Below are 24,591 nucleotides of genomic sequence, written 5' to 3'. Positions count from 1 at the left end.
AGGAATCCACATACCCGACTTATGATATCCTCATGATTTGCCAGATGGGTCTTGCAGGTCTTGCAGCCGTATATCTTGTTGCTATTTAGATATGTGTTGTATGAAAGACCCATATCGCCAGATCTTTGTATATCTAGGGGTACGGCGTGGAGATGGAGGTGGTTTGAGAGCGAAGGAGGTTAATAAAAGTCTGGTAGTTGGGGGGTTGATGGATCTGTGTAACACTGTGGGTTGTGGCAGGTTGTTTCGGTGAACTTGGGACGTTTGATTCCTCCAGGCAACTACGTCAGCAGTCCACAAACCGAGGGCAGGTGACCACTGACGAGGACGGCTTGCTGAACCACGGAGTTTGAATGAAATGCGCGGCAGTGAAAAATGCTGCAGGCTCCGAGGGCAGCGAAAAGCGTAAGAACTCTCAAGTGCTAGAAAAAAGACGAAAAGGAAGTGCCTCTATCCTGCCCGATTCGATCGATATGTGGGATGAATGTGGTGATTGTGTTGGATTGGACTCCTCGTTCTATAGGCAGGCCCTCCATGTCACGTCAGGCGGAACGCCGTACTGGGGTAGGTGGCGGGCCTAATGGCCAATATCCTGTTTAATAAGGTGACGGAGGCGATTGGCCATCTGCTTAGATGTCCGGAATTGGGATAGGTCGCAATTGAGTCACTAAGCCTGCGCTTTGTTTTTAGAGACATCTGGGCCAACCGAATTCTACTTAAGTCAAGTATCGCGGTGAGGTCTCGAGCATTCTGTAATCAAAACATAGTCTTGTCATTCGAGGCGGCAAAACTACCAAGGTACCTAGGTAGAGGTACCCAAGGGCGATGTCTGGTGGACCGTTGGCATCTACACCTAAGTACCTAGTGTACCTAAGTACCTACCTAGGTACTTAAGGTATGTACCTGAGTAGGTATGTAGACAGCTATGGTCACCCAAGTACGGAAGCATAAAGTAGGAATGCAGCGGCATGGTTCACGAGTTGAGACGAAGAGTATTGGAAATAATTATAGCATTATCCAACCATACTTGAGTCATATATTTCAGTAGGTATTCTTCTAGCAATCAATATACCAAGCCACCCAAGAACGCCAGCCAGCCAACAGCCCGAAGTGATCGGCAAGATACCACTCTCTTGAACGGTTACACTTATTCTTTGCCGCCTTTCCTCCTGAAGTCGAGATTCTTATCTTTAATGTTGTTAAAGTGCCAGATACCTTGTTCTCTGTCGCGCTCTAAGCGTTCCATATCTGCCTGGCTAACTGGCACCCCTTCTATACTCTTAACAGTTTTCCCTTCTAGGAACATAATATATCCTCCAATACCAGCAACCCCGCAGCCAAGAGCAACAAATAAACCGGTAGCCCAGCTTGGGCGGTTATACCGGTTCATACCCCACATGAACCCTGAGAGAACGCATTGTAGAAACGTGTTAGCTACCATAAGCCAGATAACCAAATCTAACTTCCATACTAATGTTGGCCGGGCTCGGACTCCGGTTAGAGGGGCCTCGGGAATCTTTGTTTCGGGGAATGGTATTGCAGAGCGCGAGACCGACTGAAACTCATCTCTGTTAATAGTTCCAGGTCCAGCGGCTGGCGGTAATTCGTTTGAACCTCTCAACCGAAACCACCCCCGGTGAATGCCAGCCAATCGCCGAAGGGCCTCCGTTTTTTTCGCTAGTCGGTATTGTAACAGGAAGTATAGATCTCTAAACCGCCAGGGGGCAAGTCCGAATCCGGTGACACAGAATAGGGCGTTGAGGATCTGCGAGTCGACCTCGATCCACTTGCGCCGTGGTGAATTGATGTCGTTGCAAGAAGGGTAGCACATGGCAGGTGCTGCAGAGCTTGATTAGTACATGCTAAATGGAAACCGATATTGAAAGTGCTCTTACAGGCATTACAAAGGAGCAGGAACAGCATTCCGCCCCATGCAACCACATTCAAGCCATAGATAGTCACGGCAAACCCTACAGGTGTAAGAAAATAGTTCCAGAACGCAAGGAGACCGAGCCTTGTCGACTCGCCAAACGAGTGCTTCGGGGGGAAATGATAGCCGTTTGGAAACGGCGCTGCAGAAGGGGGCTCGCCCTTGCATTTGGCTTCTGCCTGGATAGCTGAGCTACCATCGTTCTTGCTCTCCGCGTGACCTTCCTCGGAGACGGGATGAACTGGGGTGGGTTGCAAGGCATTTTCACCGCGAACAGCTGGCTGGGCCTTAGCCGAACCAATCGAACTAGAAACAGGTCGAGGGCCAGCCTGACGTGAGAGGATAGACGAGGCTATTCCACCTGTTGCTGCAAAGAAGCCTTCTGGCAGCTCAGATTGCTCAAAGCTTTGGGATACGCGTCGCAGGCGCCCACTCAGAGATGATGATGCAGCAGGACGATTTTTCCCTACGTTCTTAGATCCGTCGGCACTTGAAGATTGCGCAAGTTCTATCGGCGAGCCTTGCTCAATTGGGGGGAACGGTTCAATGTCCGCGTTACTCTTTCTCGCGCCGGACATGGTCGTCCGTTCGAAGGCGATGGCAAAATGATGGGTATCAGAACCCTCTCGTGACTGGGAGCCCAAGACTGTGGAGGAAATTTCGCGTCAAAGTGATTTATGCCGGCGATGCTAGGGTCGTTATATCGCCAACCCTTAAAGAATAGAGTCGAAGGCGACTGCCGGTGAGGGGATGCCAGGAAACAAAGGAGAGATGGATGACACCAGACCAGACCAGGACAAAGGGATACCCAAGAAGTACGGAGGACATGTAGGAAGTAGGAACGTTAGTACCCTGGGCTTCGATGAACTGAATGGCAAACGCGGACTACTTAAGTACCCAGTAACATGTGGGGGGAGTACTGCTACCATCTGCAAGCGCCAGCAACATTGCAGCCGTGGGACCAGTCTGGAACGAGCCAATGCATGATAGCGGGCAACTGTGAGTAAAAAACAAAGGCCGTCAATGGGTACCTTGCGTAACCAAAAATTTTGACCATTACACAACTTCAAGTTCAGCGATTTTACCAGCGAAACCGTCAGATTAGCCACCATCGCATTTGCAACAACTACCTAGGTAGCCACAGAGTACAGTATCGAAGCCATTACTACCTTGGCTTGGCTTGTCTTCGTCCGACCGGTGGCTGTGCTGAGGAATCATGGCCGAACAAGAAGAGCACCATTCAGCTGCGGTGAAGGATGTTTGCGACACAGTCCTTCATAACCTAGCAGACCAGCATGACTGGACTTGCCTGGAGCTCCGCGACGGACCGGAGCTGCCTCGATCTCTAATAAGAGGCCTGCCGCCCAAGCGACTGTATTTGCACCCTGACGACCAGATTGCTGCTCTCGCCCACGAAGAAGCCACTGGGGAAAAGCTGTTCCAAAACCCAGAGTACGAATTAGTTTTGCCAGTGCATATTACGGAGACATGGTCCCTATCCAGATTCGCGGCTGTTTTCAATTCGGTATCTAATAACGGCACACGGCCAAAGAGGATTTTGTTGGCTACTCTTCACAATGATTCTACCGTGGTTTACTACCTAATGCATGAAGGGATGGTGAAGCCTCGTCAAAACTAATTTTTTTGAAGGCTTCCAAATCGCGTTCCACGACTGCTCACTAGTTATCACTTACTATGGGCGAAAAATGACCTTCTGGACCTTCATCTTGTCAAAAAGCTCGTATCCTTCTACAGCATCCCTCAGCGGCATGACATGGTCGAACATGAATCTGCAGTGGCAAGTGCATTGGTCAGTCTCATCCTCGAACAACGGGCCTATCCCGATGTAGGCAAGGGTGATGAAAGCATTGCTGATAGGCTTGACTTATTGACGACTTACCCGAGTTGGTGCTGCTTCTGCTCCAAGACTTTCAATGCCTCTGGGAAAACATGACGTACCGGGCATCTCCCCATCTGGAGACGAACATTTTTTCTGCAAAATTGTTAGCTTTCCTCTTCTCCATTGCTCTCTTCCGCTCGACACTCAGAACACAAGAAGGTCCTGTTCCTACCCGTAACCTTCATTTCCGGTCCATGGGATCTAAAGAAACGGTCAGGCACCGGCTAAGAGAGATTTGTCGAGCGTCACATACCTCTGCGTTGTGGACTCCTATACTACTGATTACCCCAAATGGCCGGACAAGATCAAACGCAGTCCTCAGCGCTGGGCTCAGACCCACGACTTCCACAATCATATCTGCCCCACGACCGTCAGTTGCTGTCATGACGTGCTGGCGCATCCCTTCTGGATCAGTTGCGAAGTTGAGAGGTGTTGCACCAAGATCTTGAGCAATTTTCAGTCGACTTTCTACCCCGTCGACTGCAAAGAGATGGCGAGGCTGGAGGCCGGACGCACAGGCTATCGCGCAAAGGCCAACAGGACCACAGCCCACAACGACGATGGTGGACTGAGTGATGTCTACGGTTGGAGACAGCTCTATTGCATTCTTTACTCCAAAATAGCCAGTGGGGAAAATATCGGCCATTAGAAGCAAAGCACGATCAGAAATAGTCTCCGGTGCCTTGAAAACAGTGCTGTCGGCAAATGGTACTCGCACATATTCGGCTTGCCCGCCATCGAGTCCGGCAGACCCAAAGAGCAGGCTTTGGTCACAGCGAGCTGTGAAGCCCCTCTTACAATAGAAACAGTTTCCACTATGGATTTTCATGTTAGCGGGGTTTTTAAGAATCCCTTACTTTTGGACGACACATTTCCAATTGAGTCATCGTGGGATCAGGCATAGCGTACCAGGATACAGTGAAAGGAGACACGACCTTGTCCCCTACGTGTAAGGTATGCACATCAGACCCAACCTCGCTCACGATGCCTGTGAACTCGTGACCCATGATGAAGCCACAGTCAGACTTTTGGTGCCCACGATATACATGCAACTCGCTGGCAAGTGGTGGCGTCAGTCTTCAGATCTGAAACTTGGTCCTGCTCAGAGGAAAATTGGGAAAGCATGACGACTTACGAGCCGCAAAGGGCAGTCGCTTGCACTTTGATAATGATATCTTTGCTGTCTTGCACTATGCCCATGTTAGGCATTTCCTCGCCTAGGCAACATGAAACGCACCCCAATTCCAAATTTGCAGAATACGTACATTGAGGTAGGGGGCAATCCCGAACAGCTACCTGACGTGGACCCTCGAATACGACGGCTTTCATGGTCATTGGGAGACTCATGATCAGGGATTTTTGCCTTGCGTAAGCACCGTCCAGATAGATTTTCTAGGTCTCGGTAATGAGTGAGGTTAAATTTCAATGTGATCCAGGACCGATAGATGCTTTTGCTGTTTCCGAGGCTGAAGCATGAGGGGGTCCCGGTTGCGGCCACCACCTCAATGTGTGGGGTCTTGCAGCCAGATTCATTACCTACCTCCTACTTAAGTAGGTACTTAGAGGTACTAGTACTTCAGACTCCTGATCGTCTGGAACTGTTCCAATAACACTGAAGGCACACTCGGTATCGCTTGTGATGGCATAGCCTTTGGCGGAGGGGGCCTTTGTGTAGTAGTGAGCCACAATGGCCGCCCATGCTATGTCTCGCCAGTCCGTGGGTGAAGGACACAGCCAACTTTAGAAGCTAACCCATGGACTCCGCCCAAGTGTTCTGGTACTAAAAGGAACGGACTAAGTCTCAGGCTCAGGGACGGCGACTCCTTCAGGTCTCCTACTTACTTTAAGTACGCAGAATGAACACAGCCTGACGTGTTACTTCAACAAGAGTTAGCGCAGGTCTGGTAGAGGAGGCGGAAAATCTACCTCGCTGCACGTAGGAGGAAGAATTACATTACAATTTGATCATTCCTCCAGTGTTACGAACTCAAACAAGCACAAATGGGTTTCGCTTGATATGCGCATGGAGGCGGAGTAGTCGGGAGTCTGGGGTCTCTTCTTTTGCAGAGGTCGGGCAACTCCTTACTTTAGGTACCTAATAAGTACTTAAGTACCTAGTAGTTTGACACAAGCACGGATTTGCCGAGACTCGCATATCTATGGAGTTCTGCATGTATGTAATGTACAAAGCAGCTGTGTCAGTCGGTACTTCCCGATAATTGATGCTGTACACACATTCGCTTACTTTACTTACTTTACCAAGCAACCAGTAGTGCTTGGCTACGAGAAATTTACATGTTCGAACTCACATGCAGCTTGTTTCTTGTCTGAGATGGGCTCCGTAGCCGTTTGGTAGGTGCCTTACGGCTTCCCTGAGCTGGGGAAAGTGTCCATGTCAAGGCCAACCGGACTTCTGAAGCCAATTATTCGTTACGCTCGGGCATCCTCCGCCCAGCCGCGCCCCCCCTCCCGGGGTTGCTCCAGCACGGGTGGACCCAGGTATGTACACAGGCGGGGCGCGCCCGGCGGGGTGCGGCTGATGAAGCTCGCGCGAGTCCATGCCACCCAAATTGCTCTGCCATGGAATTGGGCTTACTATAACATGTAACCACAAAATGGGACAAGTTGTAAAGCGGGTGATACGCAGTGGGAAGAAAACTGAGTCAACAGATCTAACTAAGCTGGAGGGGCGTAAACTGGCAGGGTCTACTTACCACGTGTATTGTATGCACTACCGGACCGATAGACTCTGAAACTATTTTCATATCTAGGGATTGCAGGTTACTGGAAGACGAGAGCGTTGCCAACAATCCATAACCGACCCAGGCTACAATCAATTCCTGTACTCCCTTGGCGCTACCCGAAATACCGGTACATGGCAGAATAACAATGTCAAAGGCAGTATTTGGTAGGCAGGTAGAAGAAATGAAAAAAAGGGGGTGTTGGTTGGGTTTTGGAACAGGTCAGATATGAGAAACTCAGTATCTAATAATGTACGCGCACCGAGGTCGTGATCAAATAAGCGCAAGAACTACCAATGGGCGCCTCCAGTTAGCGAAAAGGCGAAAAGTAACAGCTCACAGCCATTTGTTGATCCCTCAAGAGCGTCCCATGCATTTGCAGCCAAGCTCACGGTAAAGCAAAACATCGGACGCCAAGCCCAGATAGCCTCGTACAGTAGGCATCCACATTCCGTTACTTTTTTTCCTGAACGGATTACGGTGTGTGATCTTGACCTCATGATAAGTCCGTGATACAGGAAGGCCGAGCTGGTCAAGATGACAATGTCATGGGCCAGCTATCAGTCAAACTACCTAACGACCCGGGCAGGTTATTATAATCTACACTCTGGTATGAATATTGTTAGGCTGTTAACTTATATCGACGAAAAGCCGCATCCTAATGGTCTCGAGGTTTGTTGCATCGTCTATCGGACCCCGAAGCTTTACACGGATGCTTGGTTACGGATCGATTGCTTTCAGCTTTCATGGCACTTGTCGGCGAAGTGCTTCATCTGGTTTTGTCGTGGCTTTGTAATTACGACTTTGCTGTCAACAACCCGCTGACCAACCCGATCACTGGGGTCTGCTCGCAAGAAATGCTACGGAGTACAAGCTATGGAAACACGAACATGTTTCAAGGACAGCCCAATAATTTCCAGGCCCCTTGAAAGCACCTTCGTGAGCCAGTTGAAGGAAGTATACATATGCCTCGTCGGTTTCCGAAGCATTGTGTCAGTGTAATAGAAGAGAGTAACGGCGGAACTGACATCTTTGGAGACCTCTCACTATCCCTTTTACGAAAATTTGCTGCGTCCAAGTGAATTTTGGCCGAATTCCCCCATTCTACCGTGAATTTGAATGAAAACACGAAAAACTTTGTTTGCAAACGAGGATTTCCCGCGCAGGTTATACCATATACTATTTACCGCTTCCCTAGGTAGTCAGTTTACTTTGCGTCCTATATAACGCACTTATATAACTAAGGAGCTCGGGCAGTGTGTTATATATTACTAGAGTCCGATATAAACACGTTCTGCTGCGGAATCATCTGCAGTTGGCCAATATTTGATGTGCCGTTTCGCGAGACCTGACTTATTCCCGAACTGCTCCCCCAAAAGGTGGGTAGATGTCAATTCGCCTACAGTAAGAAATAAGCTCCATGGTACTCAGATCTACTCAGCCTCAGCCGCTCAAGCGGTGGAAAACCTCACCTCGTGCACCCAGAGAGACGCAGCCTCCTCGACAAGAAAATCGGTCCACTTCTGGGCCATTCCCGCACCCTGGTCACAGAGGTCATCTCCCGCGTTTTCATCGCCGACGAAGGGGATGGAGGGTGGCAGCGGGCCCATGAGCCCGGCAGCATAATCCCGTACCGGCAGATTGAGGCTTATGTACGTGCCCTGGGCCTAACAGGAGAGCAAAGACTACAGTATTCCTCATCAAGTACTCCGTGCAGTACCAACTTAATAGCCAACAGGTCCCGCTTACCAAATCCCCCGTCTGTGCCAACGGAGTTGGGCAGGACATCGACGATTTGGGTAAGACTGCCCTCTGTGGAGCGCTATCCGAGGCTGCATGGCGAACGGTTATGAGAACCAGACACCATTATTACCTTGGACGAGGCGTGCGAGTCCAGACGGCGTGTTGCGCACCAGTGAAGTCAACACCAACCAATTGAATGCTCCACATCGACCACTAGGCCAGAGGCACCTGTTGTACCCCCCTTTGCCCTCCCTTCTGGGTTGGATTTCTGCTGTTGTCCAGCACTCGTAATGATCCAGGCGGTTGTCACAACAGCCCAAGTCGAAGACATCTACGGATCCATGGTGCAATTAGACGCGCTTTTCTTTCCTCTAGTTTAGTCTGATCGGAGCGGCGGTCGTCGCATGCGGGCTGTGAAGCCTCCTATGAGCAAGCGAGCGATGGGGGAGGGTGAGTGAGTCCCGAGCGGGAGTGGGTGGTGGATGTGGATGTCAGGGTGCACATGTGGTGTGCCGGCTGGGCTCTCCTGCCGAAACAGCGGCTAACTAATAGGCCACCAACCCAAGGTAAATAAGCACTTGCTCTGTGTCCGGTGATTGATACTCCAACAACGTCAAGATGAGTTAATTTGGCTGGCAAATGGTGAAGTAAATGATGTCAGGGTTGCCAGTCCGCCGCCCTGTGGATGTCCTAGCCAGAGTAGAGACTGAATGTGGAATATCCCTCAGCGTTCCTAGGAAATGGCTTTGACGACATACATATTGTTGAGGCAGGAGCTCGACATCTTGGTGCCTGCCTGTACATAGTTGGCTCACCAGGTGACTGACTGGCTTTGATTGGCTCAAAGCGGCTGCAAGCATGATGAAGCAGGTTAAGCAGGTTGGGTCGCCGAGCTGTCATGATTAACCTGTCATCGCAGTGCCAGGGTCCCCTGGTCGAGTGCACGAGGCTGTACCGACCGGAAGTCCGAACCACTTTGGCGGGGGTGTGTTAACCTTGCCGTTGGTGGCGGGTAGTGGGTACCTAGTAGGTACCTGATATCCAGACATCTGGTTACTCAGGTACTTGCAAGTCGGCACAGGGGAAGGAAGGCCTGACACAGCGAGTAATATCAATCGAAGTTAGCAGCTTGCTTGCTCTTCAACGTTCTAGAGGATGCTGCTTGGTGTAACAGCCTACTCAGTACCTAAGTACTACTTAGTACTTAAGTAAGTAAAGTAGGTACAGGATCACCCTCGCTAATACTACTTGACATTTCAGCTCCAAGATTACCAAGCAGTAAGGAGCATGTCCACGATACAACTTCAAAGTGCCTTGTTGCTGAAAGTGCCGGCTGGTATCCACGATGAGGTGAAGAAGATTCGGATGCAGCCAGGCATAATAACCCCCCCACCTCACGGTGAATTGCAGGTCCCAGCTTCAAATTGAAGTTTCTGGTCCTTCGATGCCCAGGTCAGCACTCCAGGCCAGTGGGCCCTAGCGTCTCTCGCCCATCATGATAATTGACGAGTCCTTGGCCAAGTAGTTAAGTACTTAGTTACTGGACGCACTGGCGGAGAATATCAAAACAGTCCTGTGGCTTTAGACACTGTACTTTATGCATCAATGTCACTCAACACTGCTCACTGCACGTGGAGTCTGGTCTCTGTGGTCAACTCGTGCCGGTCACTGTACTCCGTACAAGTCGCCTGTACTTGGTCGAGGCGGTCGACCAGCAGACTCCTCATGTTGGCTACCGGTACCTACCGGTAGGTAGTGTGGACTTTTGCAACATTATGCAGAAGTACATACTCACAGCACCGTGTTTCCGTTCATTTGATGTTTTGGTCTACGCTGCTCACCTCTCTGTTAGACTTTGCTTTGCAGTAAAAAGCTTCACAAACATTTAACCACAGCTTCGCGACAACAACACCCGTTTTGAGTTCCATTTGATCGCATCGACCATAAGCACCTGCTCCGCTCGGCTGACGAATTACTTACCTGTACTTTTTAGCAAGTAAAGGAGCCCTCACCATCCCTACTTACTTAAGTACCTAGGTAGGCACTGCCACAGGCCGGATAGTGCCGTCGTAGAAAGCTTCAGGCTAAACCGCTCATGGCACCTGGGTCGGAAAAATGTCGACATGTAGAGGCGGGATCCGACTGCGACTTGGACGAAGGTAATGTGAGGCAGGTTGACCTTTTTTAATATTGCCCAGAGCTGTTCCTGTTCCTGTCTCGTCCATCCTATCCCATCCAGCCCTGCCCGTCCCTCCACTCGCGAACCCGCCAGTCCGCCCTCATCGCCCGCCCGCGCCCCCGCTCTCTCCTCGAGGGTCGAAAGGGTCGAAAGGGTCGAGAGGGATGACAACCGCCCGGCCATAAGCTCTTGCTTGTTCGCTCGCACCCTGTCTTCTGCAAGCCCTCAATGACCCTGTTCCTTCCTGTCTTCACCACCTCCCAACTCACACGCGCTGGTCATTCCATTCTTTCGTTCCTCCCCCACTCTGGAGATGTTTGTTCTCTCCTTGAATTTTTGGTATCTTTCAACCCGCACTTGATCTTGTTGTCATCGTCCCTTCTACGGTTGGCTGCCGCCTGTTACCCGCCGCCAGCGCCTTTACACAACCCAAGCCTTACCTACCTCAACCTCAGCGACCAGGAGGCGGGCTATTTCACTGCCCAAACCGCAACAACCCTCGGACAAAGACCAATAACCAGTACCTCTGTAGACCCATTTTGGAGGGGGAGGGTTCTTTTTTCAATCCTCAGCAAAGCTATCTCGGTTCGCCTACCCTCTCTTTCAAACAGCATTCAAGAATTGCAACACACTCGTCCAATAAGTCCTAATCGCCCTTGAGTTCCAATCTGACCCTCAAAGTCACTTTGGTCGGGCTGTCTCCTACGAGCGAGTCTGCGTGCTGTAGCCATTTTCTTTTGCGTTAACCTTCTCGCTGATTGGTCATTTCGTCAATAGGAAGGCTCTCATATACTGACATCGTTTGCTTGGCTATTGAGAACCTGCAACTTGAAGCGGTGGTGTACTTGTCTGTACCAAATCAACAAAAGACTTGCCTCGGGTACCAAAAGAAAAAAGACATATCCCATCACTGCTTCTGTTGTCAGGTTTGTCAGATTCGCGAAATTTTCTGCGCCGTGTACCGTGCTATACAAAAAAGAAGACCATTTCTCATCGTCAAAAAAGCAAAGGGGCTCTTCTTGTTACCAGTGCTAGCATCGGTATTTGGGCTGGGTCTCTTGATCGTTCGGAGAGTCATTGTGCCACTCTTGCAGGGCCGGCTTCTCAGTCAATCACACCTCTTGCTCCCCATAGTGCCTAGATTTATTCACCCTCCCTAATTCTTCTTCGTCCTCCTCCTCCTCCTCTTCTTCTTCGTTTTTTTTTGTGCCGTACTCGTCTTTCACCTCTGGCATTGGAGCTGTGGTTTGCTTGATGCCCTTGCTGCCCTTTCATTCGAGGGCCATGGCCAATTGAGCTGCTGACAGCAGAGCTCAGAAGTATGACTACGGCTGCCCAGCAGCACCAGCAGCTACAGAACCAACAGGCTGCCGAGACTTTCGATCCTGATGAAGTTCTTCTACGAGGCAGTCCTCTCATGAAAGCGCTGCACCCGAAGCTCGAGCTCTCCCCCAGTCCGCCCCCGGACATTCCTCCCGCACAAGTCAGTCTTAGTCCTCCTCCCATCGACGGCTTTCCAAGGTCTAATCGCCCAAAGATTCGCCCCAGCTCCGGGGATGCCGTTCTCGTGGCATATCTCGATAACGGTCGTCGCCCAGAGATTGCTCGTGCCGCTGGCTATCGAGCGCTTCCTGGCGCCGACGAGGAGGAAGAAGACGGCCTCCTTGGAGACCCTTCTTCCCCGAGACGAGTTGGAGAATCGCCAGTATATGCTCGAGCTAGCGGTAGCGTACCGCAGTCTCTGGGTGCCATGACAAGTCCCAGACTCCAGCATCTTGCGGCCGATGCTCTTCAGGCCGTCACAACAGATCCCGTGCGTGCCTCCGTCCCAAGGGAAACTCCAGATATCGCATTTTCAACCCGACACTTATCAATAAGTGATGACCGACCACACAACACCGCATATCATTTGGCCTCTAGGGATCCATCGAAACAAAACGCAACAACTAACAGCGCAAACAAATCTCCCATCACCATGCTCACACCAGCTAGCGGCGGCTTGCCACCTCTACAGATGGATTCCCCAAAATCCGAATGCAATGGTCATATTCTCCCATCCATACGGTCTACACTTGGCGATATCAATCGCATCCCCTCCGAGCCACCAACCCCGGCCGACAAGGATATGCCGACTCTGCACGGATCTAGCGCTCACTTCTCCCGATCCCCCCCAGGGACTATGCGACGCCTGCCCCCGATGTCCGCACCACACGTTTCTCCTCCCATCTCTCCGAATGAGCCTTACCAACTCAGCCTGCCGTCACCAAGGTCTTTGCCTGCATCCAGTCCGTACAGTGGTTACACTTCCAACGGCCTTAACCATCGACCAAATACAGAGTATGTGCCAAACGCTTGTGGTGAAACACCTAGCACCGACCAATCTGCCCTTACGCCATCCACGACTACTTCCGTGGTGGATCGAATGAGCATTGACGGTATAACCAATCCACCTGTTGGATTATATGCTTGCAACTTTGCGGGATGCACCGCGCAGCCATTTCAAACTCAATATTTGCTCAACTCTCATGCTAATGTACATTCATCGGCTCGCCCACATTATTGCCCTGTCCAAGGATGTCCTCGGAGTGAGGGCGGCAAAGGGTTTAAGCGAAAAAACGAAATGATACGGCACGGCTTAGTCCACGATTCACCGGGCTATGTCTGCCCGTTCTGTCCCGAACGGGAACATAAGTACCCGCGACCTGATAATTTACAACGGTACGGTACTTTCAACTTACCAAAGTATGAGGAGACAATACTAATGTAGTCTACATTGTAGACATGTGCGGGTCCACCATGTTGACAAGGACAAAGATGATCCAATGCTTCGAGAGGTGTTATCTCAGAGGCCTGACGGGCCAAACCGTGGTAGGAGAAGGCGGGGGACTGCGTCTTAGTGTTGGCTTGCGGTCAAACCGAGACTTCGGACCGTGGTGCAATGCAACAGAGCCAACCGCCAAAATTTGTTTGTTTATGAGTACACCTGACGATACCACCGGAAACCAGGTTTCATTTCACGAGATCCACGAACGTCATTGAGCAATTTGTTTTTCTGACCTTAACTTGCCTTTCTTCTTTTCTCGGCTGGTGAACGAGCTCCCAGGCTTGCGCTCAAGACTTGTAGTCCAGCTTTAGGCCACAGGGACGGCATTGCATTTGATAAGCTATGCTCCGAAACGCATCACCTCGTTCTGACGGGAAAATCATTTGTTCCTCACGGTTTTGACTCTATCTTTTCCGTTCTTCATTTTAATTTGCTCGAAGACATGCTCGGCGTTGAGGCTTTATATATACCAGGCTAAACATACCATTTGTCTTTATTCATGACGATTCTGTCCCACATATCCTGTGGGAGTCCACAATTATTCTTTAGGGGTCCACAAGCGTCTGAGCTGCTTCATATATATAATGCATATATATGCATGCATGTATTTATTAATTTGGATTTTCGGGTCTTCTTTCTTTTGAGAACTCGCAATGTTACCAACAGAAACAACTGGCATCAAAGGATTCAGGCGTTAGAAGGGGTATGGCGAGCACTCCCTTGGTTACAGTGCCGTGGGACGGTTAGAGGATTTACAAAACGGATTTCCCTTTAGCTACATCTTTTATGGTATATACGCCACGGCATGTGAGAATGCGCCAGTCTATTCAACTGAACAGCACCATTCACATTGATTCCCAGCTGCCAATCCGTACAGGCGAGTCACTAAGAATCTCTCCATCGATTGCCAGCGCTGCGCCATGGGACCCCATACTTTCGATTAGTATCCACAGCCCGTCTTTTCGTATGCGCTTAGGCTCCATGTCAAACTGGGGGGTGCGTATCGTACTCCCGGGATCCTGGAATTCGTTGTCACCAGAGACTGCTATTGTGACTTGTTCTGGTCCCCAGCCGTGAACGACTGACACACGAACCACCTGGGACGATGGTGGCTGCATCTTGCTACCAAGTTGTGACGTAGCACTACTGTGTAGAGACACGCTTGCGCTGGTTAACCAAGACACGTCAACTGGTATACGAAATCGCTCATCTCCTTCCGCTAAGTGAACATGTGGTAACTTCGTCAGGAGCCTACCCGCACCGTCTGCCGGTACAGGAGCAATAGTGGTCGGTACCATTGACGAGACTCGCACAGAAAAGTTGCCCAGCTGGGCCGCCTCAAAAGTAGAACACACAAGAGTATAAACTCCTGGCTCGAGCATCGCAATATCTGCCACAGCACACCCACGACGATATTCCCCGGAGGAAGCTACCAAATCTTTTACCCTCACCGCTGTTACCCGACGGCCCTGCGCCCATATAAGATCCACATGAACGTGAATGTCGCTGGCATCGGCGCAGAGGAGGATAGAAACCGGACTTGGACTTTCAACGGAGAGTCTATACTGAGGATTTTGAAAGAAGGTTCCACATGATGCATTGCCACCGGCGGTTCTCCTCGTCCAGGCTCCAAGCTGCTCTGTGAACTGTGACATGCTCTCTAAAGCCTCTCTCACCTCAAGAGGGCTGTGCGAAAATAGAGACATTGTAAAATTATAACGAGGCAAGGGGAGCTCGTGTTGATCAACCACGATTGTGTACGGCTGTCCAGGTCTTGTATCGAGGCGGGCTAGCGTTTGATGCGAGTCGACGTACGGACCCCGGTAAATTTCGCCGCCACAAATTTGAAGCTTTTGCCCACCATTCTCGAAGACTGATATGCTCATGAAACCGAGTCGGCGGGCCGCAGCAGCCATCGAGTCTCGCCTCTCACGAGCGATATCCAGCTCAGCATCGACGAAGTGGCGACTGACAAGGATCCAAATGGTACCAGCACTCGGTGAGGTGACGGAAAATTGGGGGTTTCTGGACAACGATGCGCTGTATACCTTGGCGGGGAGTTCCCATGAAAAGTGGTGGTCCTTGCGATAGGCAAATAATGCTGGGTTCCAGTTGAGATACATGGATTCAAAGTGCTGCGCAACATCCTCGAAAGCCACCCACAGCCTGCTACTAGAATTTGGATCATGTGCCAGCCTTTCTGTTGATAGGCCGGTGTTAGGCGATTTGATGAGAGTGGAAGATGCAGAGCCTAGCCACCCCAGCGCTGTCATAGATGGGGCGTCACACCAAGGATTTTTAATCAATAGTCGCCGACTGGAGCCAGAGGTGTCAAGGTTCTCGACGGCATAGTCATGTTCCCCGATCAAGCCCATTACCTCCTCCTCCTCGGCTGATACCCGACCAGTCCCCAGAGTTATCACCACGTCTCCCGACTTGTGAGCGGCTTGTATTCGCTCCCAGATGTTCTCGAGGTCGATGTCCTCTCTGTTCAAGAATTAGTAAACGTATTCACGTAGTAAGTTACCGATTAGTTTGCGTTAGCAGGATCATCAGGGTCACCTTTGTAGAAAGAGTTGCTCCGGGATCCACCCTATGAGAACCCATAAATCTGTGCCTGAATTACTTCCTGGGAAATCGTAGCCGCCTCTGACTTTGAGATATGCTTTCTCAAGCAGAGCTGGCCACAGGAGATATGGGTTCTGCCTGTCGACCACGAATAATGCCCGGCCTGTTCGGGATGAGGGTAATCTGTCGTCAACTACGACTTTGCGGGCACACCCGTTGAAGTTCAGCTTCATCACATACTTTCCTGAAGGGGATAGTCTCGGTTTATCGTTTGCAAGATCGTAAGGATGCAGAATTGAAGAAAGCACCTATCGCCAGCAAAGGTGAAGTTTTATGATTAGCACAGCACATCAGCAAGCATGGTAGCTTCAACCTTCGATGACATTCTTACCGCGTGCTTCCCCGTCAGTACATTAAAGGCCGCCGAGAGACTAGCTACTACAGAGCAGTCCGTCGTGATGTCTTGCATCAAATCGCTGTGGTCAGAAACCTGCATCATAGCATCTTCACAAGCCGCTCTATCAGTTTGTTGAATCAAATTAAATAACCTTTGTGGCCTCACCCACGCCGCAAAGTTGTCGCTTTGATTTGCTGATAAACAGAAATCCGTATCATCTCTAAAACCAAGGATGGTAGTCAGTCAAGCAGTTACGGTATATCGTGTTGTAGCAACAGAGGTGAACTCACGTAAATGGATACTGGCCTGGCAAAAGTTCAAACTCGTCCATCCCGGGTCCCTCTTGCCAAATGGGAAAGTCATTTCCATGGAGCTTTGAACCTAGTCGCAAGATGGATGCCGACCTTGGTTCGGACAGCGATGGCCGCATGGCAGGCAATTCTTCAGGCTTTGCCCCTCCACCCAGAGTAGCCTTGAGCCTTTCAGCATATGTAATCATCTCCTGGCACTTTCGTCGAAAACGAACGGCGTCCGTCTTGCTAGCAGCCTCTCCTGCGGCTCTCATGTATAACTCAGCCGCTTTGATGGCATTGTTCAGCGCATCTTTGCCTGCTCCTCCAGTCGCTAGAGATTCTGCGGCCTGTCCATGTGATTGAACAAGTTAGTCTTCTCCGACTTGGTTTGGTGCGGTAACGCATGAAAAAAGGATGGCTTGCCATCCTGGAATGGGCTTCTAGTTGAGGAGTGCTTTCAACTGAGCAACTACTTACCTGCGCTCTCCTCTCCATGCCGAGCCAATGTTTCTTACATCAGTTTACCATTGCGCGGGTAGAATACTGACGCGGTTCCTTGGCTTCAAAGACTCCTCGGGTAGAGTGAAAAAAGACAAGCTCCAAGACTGGAAGCTTAGCCACTTTGTCAAATATTGAAGCATAGGACTTGAGCTAGCGTAGGTCAAGGGGTGCAGAAACAAAGCTTCATGTCACCAGCAAAATGACGGTGATGGCGGGGCAGATGTAAGTGGGGCAAATTCAAGCTCGCAAGATGTCATCAGTGGAGCTGGCTCATTGCTTCAGCGCAAGTGCACCTGATGGAGGAACTTGCCGCATCGAAGTGTTACAGTGTTGCGTGTATCTTGATTAGCAATGGGCCGTAAGAATGTGATGATCCTGATATGCCAAACTTTAAAATATTCTGACATGAGTTTTACTGCAAATTCGAGGCGACAATCAACTAGCATGTTAGTAGTACGTAGTCATCGTTGGGAGGCACGGGATTGCTCAGTGGTGTGTATCTACAGGGCAGACACACCTACCTACTTAGGTACTTAAGTACCTAACCTGCTTGAGTACCTAGGTACTTAAGTAGATAGGTATAGTATGTGAAGTGTTGCGGGTGGTTTCCTCCAAAATCTTCTTGGTCTGACCAGACCTAGCTCGGTTATTGGTAGCGGATGTTGGGAGGGCAATGCTGGCAGTTGGCACATGTGTAGCTATCAAGGCACGGCTTTTTATCTAGAGTCTGGTGCGCTTGATCAGACACGCATAAAAGACTGTGCCACGTTTCTCGGCAGGGCACCTGGCTAGCAATTTCGCTTGAAGCATGCTTGTATCCCGCCTAAGCTTCTTGCACACCACAGAATAGTGTTTGAACAGATTACGACACCTAAACCATATGTGCAGACCTGAGTGGTCCCAGAGGCTCAAGGTCAGTAACCAACTCCATCGAAGCACCAAATTGCATCCCAAGTACTAATTAATAGGCAGCGCTAGCCTCTAGGCTACGTGAGAACATTGAACCGAGGTTCCGCACCATGCACTTGTGGGCCATCCGGTTTAGTGCCGATGCGCTTCATCTGGCACGGGCTTAAAGCCGCAAGACCGAGGTCCAAAGAAACCGCCTGATCCGTCGGCCGGCGAAACGGCCAAGAACAAGATATCATCCCGGCATAGACGTGTCACTCCATCCACTCCGTCCGGGTAGTGCCGTCAATGGTTTTTCTCGACCAATTCCTCACTGAACAATAATAACGATCTCGACTTCGCTCGGGTGCCAGTCTCTTGGTATGCTCTGCTATCCCGGTTGCAATATCACCGACTTCGTCGCAGTGCGCAAAGTGCCAGATTTACTAACTACCTGAGCACCCAGTCGTCAACTTGTTCAAGATTAACCGAACGACACGACCCAGTCAACGTCAACGTTTTTTCGTTTCAGCGCAATCTCGCCATGGGAGCGCAGTCGAAACCCGAGATTTCGGCCTGGGCCCGCGCCTCGGCAGGAGCTACGGGAGCTGTCCTCGCCAACGCCTTGGTATACCCTCTGGATATGTATGCCTGCTCAATTGCAACGTGCTGCCTGCTGGCAACAGTAATAATGTTGCTAATTCCAAATTGTTGAGATAGTGTTAAGACCAGGCTTCAAGTGCAAGTTCGCCAAGACAAGACCTCGTTCGACTCGGGCAGTCCGCATTACACATCAACTTGGGATGCAATTTCGCGAATCATGGCAGACGACGGAATTCAGGGCTTGTATGCTGGCATAAATGGTTCCCTTATCGGTGTCGCATCAACAAACTTTGCATACTTCTATTGGTATACCGTTGCCAGGACCTTGTATGTTAAAACAAACAAGACTCCTGGTCCACCGCCGTCGATGGCTGTAGAGCTCGCTCTCGGGGCTGTTGCCGGTGCTCTCGCGCAACTCTTCACAATTCCTGTGGCTGTAGTAACAACGCGCCAGCAAACGGCGCGAGCTGATGAGCGTAAGGGTCTCTTGGCCACAGCTCGAGAAGTTATTGAAGGGCCAGACGGCGTGTCCGGGTTATGGCGTGGGCTCAAGGCCAGCTTGGTGCTCGTTGTCAACCCTGCCATCACATACGGAGCATACGAACGACTCAGGACCGTTCTCTTCAACGGCAAACCCACTTTACGGCCGTGGGAGGCATTCCGTAGGTAGCCAAATGATTGTCCGCTCCGCATCTGCACAGTGCTAACCAGTCGATACTCTGTAGTTCTGGGAGCTCTGTCCAAGGCGTTGGCAACCATCGCCACCCAGCCTCTGATCGTCGCCAAAGTTGGTCTGCAATCAAAGCCTCCACCGACGAGGAAAGGCAAGCCGTTCAAGAGCTTCATCGAAGTTATGCAGTTTATCATTGAAAACGAAGGACCTCTTTCACTTTTCAAAGGCATTGGACCTCAGATTTTCAAAGGCTTTCTCGTTCAGGGTATTCTGATGATGACAAAGGAGAGGTACGTGGACGACACAAATTCGACATTCAACCATTGCAATGAAACATGGAACTAACTAGGAAAACAGGGTGGAGCTCTTATTCGTCTTATTCCTGCGATACTTGCAATCTCTTCGATCAACTCAGCTACGCAAGGCTTCGGATATTGCATCCTTGGCGGCGCAGCACACTTCTCTTAATGTTTCGAAGCCACTTGCAACGTCGTAACAGATGTGGGAGAGACGACTGTTTAGTCAAAAACCAATCTGGTTTATCGAATCACTGCGTATTTTCTCTGCGCATTTGTACATGTTTAGTTAGAGTTTTTGTCTGAGATGTCTTTGCATTCCACGATATGATACGAAATTTAAGGGTAGATATTATTATTGGCAATCAAAGTGTAGTTGCTGTTGTCGTCGAGAATCATCTTTGAACGCATAGTGGATTGTGCATTGCGAAGCAATACAAGGCTAAAATAGCGCGGAGAGTTGCGTGCAGTGTCTCGCAATTCGGAAAATTCAAATCACAAGCTACCGATGATGAAGATCTTGTTTCTCTATTAACAGGAACTTGAGAACACAATTACTACCTACCGAATATCTATCTGGGTAGGCGCCTCTGCACAATCCGGCTCCAAGGATGCAAAAGGAAACAGATTTAAGTGAAAATATTGGAAGACCAGTCGACTCGTCCTGTTAACACGACAGTGAACCGCTACCCAACTTCGTAACATGGAGGTGGAGCCCATGTCCAGGTTTCCATTATGTCAGCAAAGTGGGTCACCAGCAAATCGTCTAGGGCTTGGAGCATCACACACTTTTTTCTCGCAACCTGATTTGGAACTATCACGAAGTCATCCTTGACATCAGACATCTGGGAAGCAGCCATGGCGAGTAAGTAATGCGACAGTTTTTTTCCTTGGTATACGATTTACTGATACTAGGTGGATAGAGTCAAAGAATTCCTCGCAGCACAATCAGTGGCGCAAGGCCCACCGCAACGGGTTCGCCAAATCTCGACAAAAATGTGATTGCAAAATACTGACGGATTGACAGCATCAAGAAGCCCAAGACTTCGAGGTACCCCTCGCTGAAGGGCACAGACCCCAAGTTTCGACGAAACCACCGCCATGCTCTCCACGGTACCGCTAAAGCATTGGTATGCAATACTTCGCCGATATAACGAATCTACAATTCGAAACTGACCAACGGAACAGAAAGAGGCGAAGGAGGGCAAGCGAGAAGTTGTGTGAGGATATATGATCACGGCTGGGTTGTTGTGGTTACTGAACGCGAACGTGCTGGATTGCCCCTAGAGGTCAAGCGGCAGTTGATACAGACATCGAATGGAAATGCTACTCATGCCTATTGTCCATATCAGAGGACGTAGTCGATAAACAAATAAAACTACCATTGCAGATCCTCGAAGACGCCATGCAGCTACGTTTGTTTTCACTCATGTTGTCCGGGAAGGTGATTTCGTCTCGCCGGTGTCACTTGGTGGTTATGCATGACACGCGAATCTAAGCCTCAATGTGTTGGGTCTAGAAGCCTCAGCGATCCTGTTACACTTTTGTAGTGTAGGCGGTTAGCGGTCCTCTCGGCCGAACTTACAAACGTGTCCGGGGCCTCAACCAGTCACTCATTAAATAAGTCAAGTTGCTCCAACGGCCAGTATCCCAGTAAAGTCTCGGGCATGGATCTGCGAATACAATCGGACGCAATGACCCCCCCTCAAAATAAGTTGTCGCCAGTAATTGTGTCGGGATGAGCAAAACGAGCCTATAGTGGGTCCTACTGCACGCTTGCTTCTGCTCTGCGTTTCTTCAACCTCTCATCCTGTCCCTTTCTCTATATTTTGCATGCTTCGTAGTCGCAGCAGCACGGGAGGAGCGTTGGGCGGCCCTTTCTATCGCATTACAATTGCCTGCTAAGCTTTGGCGATTCTAACCCCATCAATCCATATACGTACGAAACTAAATAAGTGTGCATCAATGCATGCACAGTCTATATCTTTGTAGGGAGGAGACGAATGCTTTTTTAGATGGTTGCCACACGGGAGGTCAGCACTGTCGTGACATGGAGGCTGAAACAGACAATGGTTGAACTTTGAACATGCTAAATATATACTCAGAAAGGCGAGATGGAATATTAACTCGGACATGTACTGATGGTCCATAAATAGGCCAATGGATATGAAATCATCAGGCGCTTTTCCGCTCGATATATTCATATTGTGGTCGTTCGTCCCTGGCAGATACACAGCGTATGTATTCGTCTTGTCAATGAAGCTTGGAAAGTATCGCGGTCCAGCCAATCAACTCCTGTTGAAGCCCCAGATTTCGGGTCCCTCGTTGTTCAGGCCTCTGGCGCCCAGCCCCTCTGCCTGTACATGTGCCTTTCATTACCTAAGGCGCTTGAGCCCCCATCCAGGGTTTATTGTGCATCAGAGCAGGACTTGGAACCCACCTCAACCAGACGACTGACCAGAGTGCTTCATGCCAGCACTTCCTTTTCCTGCTACAGCATCACCAACAGGGCTCTGGTCCGCACGCCACGCGGCAGAATCTATCACTTCTTTCACTTTGCCTGCCTGGAAGCAGACGGACACAACGTGTATTTCATTAATCACCTGTGGGCACGCTCTTTCTGTTCTTTGTGGTAAGTATCTTTCAGACACTTGCACTGATCGTTCGTCCTGGCCCAACCCAAACAAAAGGGTTTGCCCATCTGATCAACTCAACCGTCCCTGGGCATCCTCTTGAAGAAATGAAAGTAACAGATCTTTAGCTCGACCTGTGTTTCTTCTGCTGGAACATGCAGTAGCCTGCTCGTTCTTTCTTGTCTAAACTCCTTTGAGGTCAGCCGGTCACTGCAGGAGTCTACGCAAGCTTCTCTCCCCGACCCTGATCCAAGCCTGATATTCACGCCGGCTCGTTTCATCTTCAAGGCTTATACTCGACGACCCAATAGTTCTCAACATGTCTGGTAATAACATCATTGGAAATCGAAATAGTACCCCAGAGGCGAATAGTACCTCGACGCTACGCCCACCATCGGCCAGGGCAATTGGCTCAGGAAGCTCCCTTCGAGCCTCTGCCGACATGACTGTCCTCACAGGTTCATCTTCTGTCAGTCGTATTCGGCCTTCCTCCGATTTCTACGGCCAGGCTCAGCAAGGGCATGGCCAAGGGAACGCGGAAAACGACTCTCAAGATAAAATCGCACAGCAATGGATTGCCGATATTGACCAATATGAGACAACTTTGGAAGAAATGGCCGCTGCAACCTTAGACCAGGACTTCAAGGATGAGTTGAGTGCTATAGAGCAGTGGTTTCGGGTCTTGAGCGAGGCGGAGCGGACTGCCGCCTTGTACGCTCTCTTACAACAAACCACTCAAGTACAGATTCGCTTCTTCATTCAGGTGCTTCAACAGATGGGGAAAAACCACCCTATGTCAGGTGTCTTGTCTCCTGCAAATTTTGACAAAGGTACGTTGCCGCTTTGCCAACCTCCGGAAATCTGGCCTCGGTCTCTAATGATTGCAGACCCAATGTCCAATCGCCTCAGCGATGCTATGAACAAGTTAAATGTTGATTCGGCCCGCAACTCCTTTTCCCGAAACTCAACTATAGCTTCCGCTAAGCGAAACTCCGGCCTTGACCCCTCGACCATTAATGCTATGTTTCCTGACGCTGCGGCAGCGATAGCAACAGAGAAAGCAAAATTCACACAGCAAACCGGAAATCCTCCATCCTCGAATCGCAACTCCGCCGCCATCGATACCCGCGTGTCGATCTCGGGTGGACAAGAAGCCCGTGATGCTAGCGCGCTGAACCCAGCTTCCCCATGGGGTGCCGGCGCTGTAACTGAGCCGTCAACTGCCAAAGGAAATACATCACAGGTGCCAATGGGCCAGTTCGTGCAGCCACCGCCTTCGGGGGGCCTTAGGTCCCCACGGCCACAGATGGCTGGTGGTTCTACTATACAAAGCACCACACTTAATGCTCCCGAGAAGAATCCCTCTGATCTGCCTTTATTATCCCCATATCAGTCGGGTAGCGGAAATTGGGCATCCATGGTGAATACTCCAATGGCGCCGACGTTCAATGCGGCTACTACCGGTGGCAAGCAAGCCGACATGATGGCAAATGCCACTGTCATGAAACTTGCTGCACTCTCAACCGTCAACAATCGTATTGCCTTGGATGACGTACGCAAATACCGCCGTGCCAGATCTAACGATGCGCCCGGTAGCGCCCACGCTCAGGTGTCACCTTCCAGCCAGGCTGTAAACCTGCCGGGTACCAATGTAGTGATGATCAATGAGCACGGTCAGGTTTTGAGCCCTGAGCAAGTGCTGGCCATGCAAGCACAACAGAGTATCGGGCTTGGAGGGCAAAGATCCCGCCCTAGCTCTCCTGGTTTAGCGATGCATCAGACGTTGGGACCTGTGCCGCATTTTACTTCACCACAACACAACGGTTTTTTGAGCGCCTACGATGGCTCGTCTGGCCTGTTGGGCACTGGTATTCCAGCCGTAAGTTTAGGTCAGCTAGGTATGACCGGTCACGAAGGCTACTTGTCAGATCATTCCGATATAGTACGGGGTCGTTCACCTAGAGGTCGACGGGGTAGTTCCAAGGCACCAGAAGATCCGGCCGATCCGACGCTACTGCAGGACATTCCAAGTTGGCTCCGTAGCCTTCGTTTGCATAAATACACAGAAAACCTAAGAGACATGAAATGGACAGAATTGATTGAACTCGATGATAAGGCGCTAGAGGAACGAGGCGTCAATGCACTAGGTGCACGAAGAAAGATGCTCAAGGTCTTTGAGCAAGTTAAAGGTATGTATTTCATCCCCCAGTGATGACTGAACGATTGCGGTGATCTGACGCAAAATGCAGAAGCAAAAGCCGAAGGCAGGCTATGAGAATGCAAATTCTTAGATCAATGCTGCTTACGGGCAAGTTGTGACATGATAAATATGGTTATAATTGCAAATCTATCCAATAAACGAACTAGAATTGGCATTATTTTCCCGCGCAAGGGCGATGGCACACAGTGAATATATGTTGTT

At 50.2% G+C, this 24,591-nt stretch overlaps 7 protein-coding genes across 7 annotated transcripts; 4 read left to right on the top strand and 3 right to left on the bottom strand.

Annotated features, from left to right (window-relative positions):
- Window positions 1-1,147: 1,147 nt before the first annotated feature.
- On the bottom strand, window positions 1,148-2,508 carry MAA_03629 (uncharacterized protein; the record flags this gene model as incomplete). The annotated part of the gene is made up of 2 exons (XM_007821627.1): window positions 1,148-1,839; window positions 1,896-2,508. The coding sequence occupies 2 exons, from the start codon at window positions 2,506-2,508 to the stop codon at window positions 1,148-1,150; spliced, it is 1,305 nt and encodes a 434-aa protein (XP_007819818.1).
- Window positions 2,509-3,146: 638 nt separating this feature from the next.
- On the top strand, window positions 3,147-3,569 carry MAA_03630 (tRNA-splicing endonuclease subunit Sen15; the record flags this gene model as incomplete). Its single annotated transcript, XM_007821628.1, has 1 exon — window positions 3,147-3,569. The coding sequence occupies one exon, from the start codon at window positions 3,147-3,149 to the stop codon at window positions 3,567-3,569; it is 423 nt and encodes a 140-aa protein (XP_007819819.1).
- A 54-nt stretch (window positions 3,570-3,623) lies between these two features.
- Window positions 3,624-4,837, bottom strand: MAA_03631 (uncharacterized protein; the record flags this gene model as incomplete). Its single annotated transcript, XM_007821629.1, has 5 exons — window positions 3,624-3,720; window positions 3,831-3,923; window positions 4,003-4,031; window positions 4,084-4,645; window positions 4,740-4,837. The coding sequence occupies 5 exons, from the start codon at window positions 4,835-4,837 to the stop codon at window positions 3,624-3,626; spliced, it is 879 nt and encodes a 292-aa protein (XP_007819820.1).
- Window positions 4,838-11,814: 6,977 nt separating this feature from the next.
- Window positions 11,815-13,532, top strand: MAA_03632 (Zinc finger domain-containing protein, C2H2-like protein; the record flags this gene model as incomplete). The annotated part of the gene is made up of 2 exons (XM_007821630.2): window positions 11,815-13,216; window positions 13,273-13,532. 2 exons carry the CDS (start codon window positions 11,815-11,817, stop codon window positions 13,530-13,532), a joined length of 1,662 nt encoding a protein of 553 aa, XP_007819821.2.
- Window positions 13,533-14,162: 630 nt separating this feature from the next.
- Window positions 14,163-17,070, bottom strand: MAA_03633 (PALB protein; the record flags this gene model as incomplete). The annotated part of the gene is made up of 5 exons (XM_007821631.2): window positions 14,163-15,804; window positions 15,880-16,193; window positions 16,277-16,502; window positions 16,573-16,922; window positions 17,053-17,070. 5 exons carry the CDS (start codon window positions 17,068-17,070, stop codon window positions 14,163-14,165), a joined length of 2,550 nt encoding a protein of 849 aa, XP_007819822.2.
- Window positions 17,071-18,508: 1,438 nt separating this feature from the next.
- On the top strand, window positions 18,509-19,736 carry MAA_03634 (Mitochondrial substrate/solute carrier; the record flags this gene model as incomplete). Its single annotated transcript, XM_007821632.1, has 4 exons — window positions 18,509-18,609; window positions 18,685-19,229; window positions 19,293-19,530; window positions 19,598-19,736. The coding sequence occupies 4 exons, from the start codon at window positions 18,509-18,511 to the stop codon at window positions 19,734-19,736; spliced, it is 1,023 nt and encodes a 340-aa protein (XP_007819823.1).
- Window positions 19,737-22,488: 2,752 nt separating this feature from the next.
- On the top strand, window positions 22,489-24,444 carry MAA_03636 (protein VTS1; the record flags this gene model as incomplete). Its single annotated transcript, XM_007821634.2, has 3 exons — window positions 22,489-22,999; window positions 23,057-24,358; window positions 24,419-24,444. The coding sequence occupies 3 exons, from the start codon at window positions 22,489-22,491 to the stop codon at window positions 24,442-24,444; spliced, it is 1,839 nt and encodes a 612-aa protein (XP_007819825.2).
- Between the last annotated feature and the right edge of the window lie 147 nt (window positions 24,445-24,591).

This window comes from Metarhizium robertsii (assembly GCF_000187425.2).
Source record: "Metarhizium robertsii ARSEF 23 chromosome Unknown MAA_Scf_3, whole genome shotgun sequence".
NCBI classification, from domain to species: domain Eukaryota; kingdom Fungi; phylum Ascomycota; class Sordariomycetes; order Hypocreales; family Clavicipitaceae; genus Metarhizium; species Metarhizium robertsii.
The sequence above is the reverse complement of the archived record's forward strand: the minus strand, read 5'-3'. Positions and strand labels throughout refer to the sequence as shown.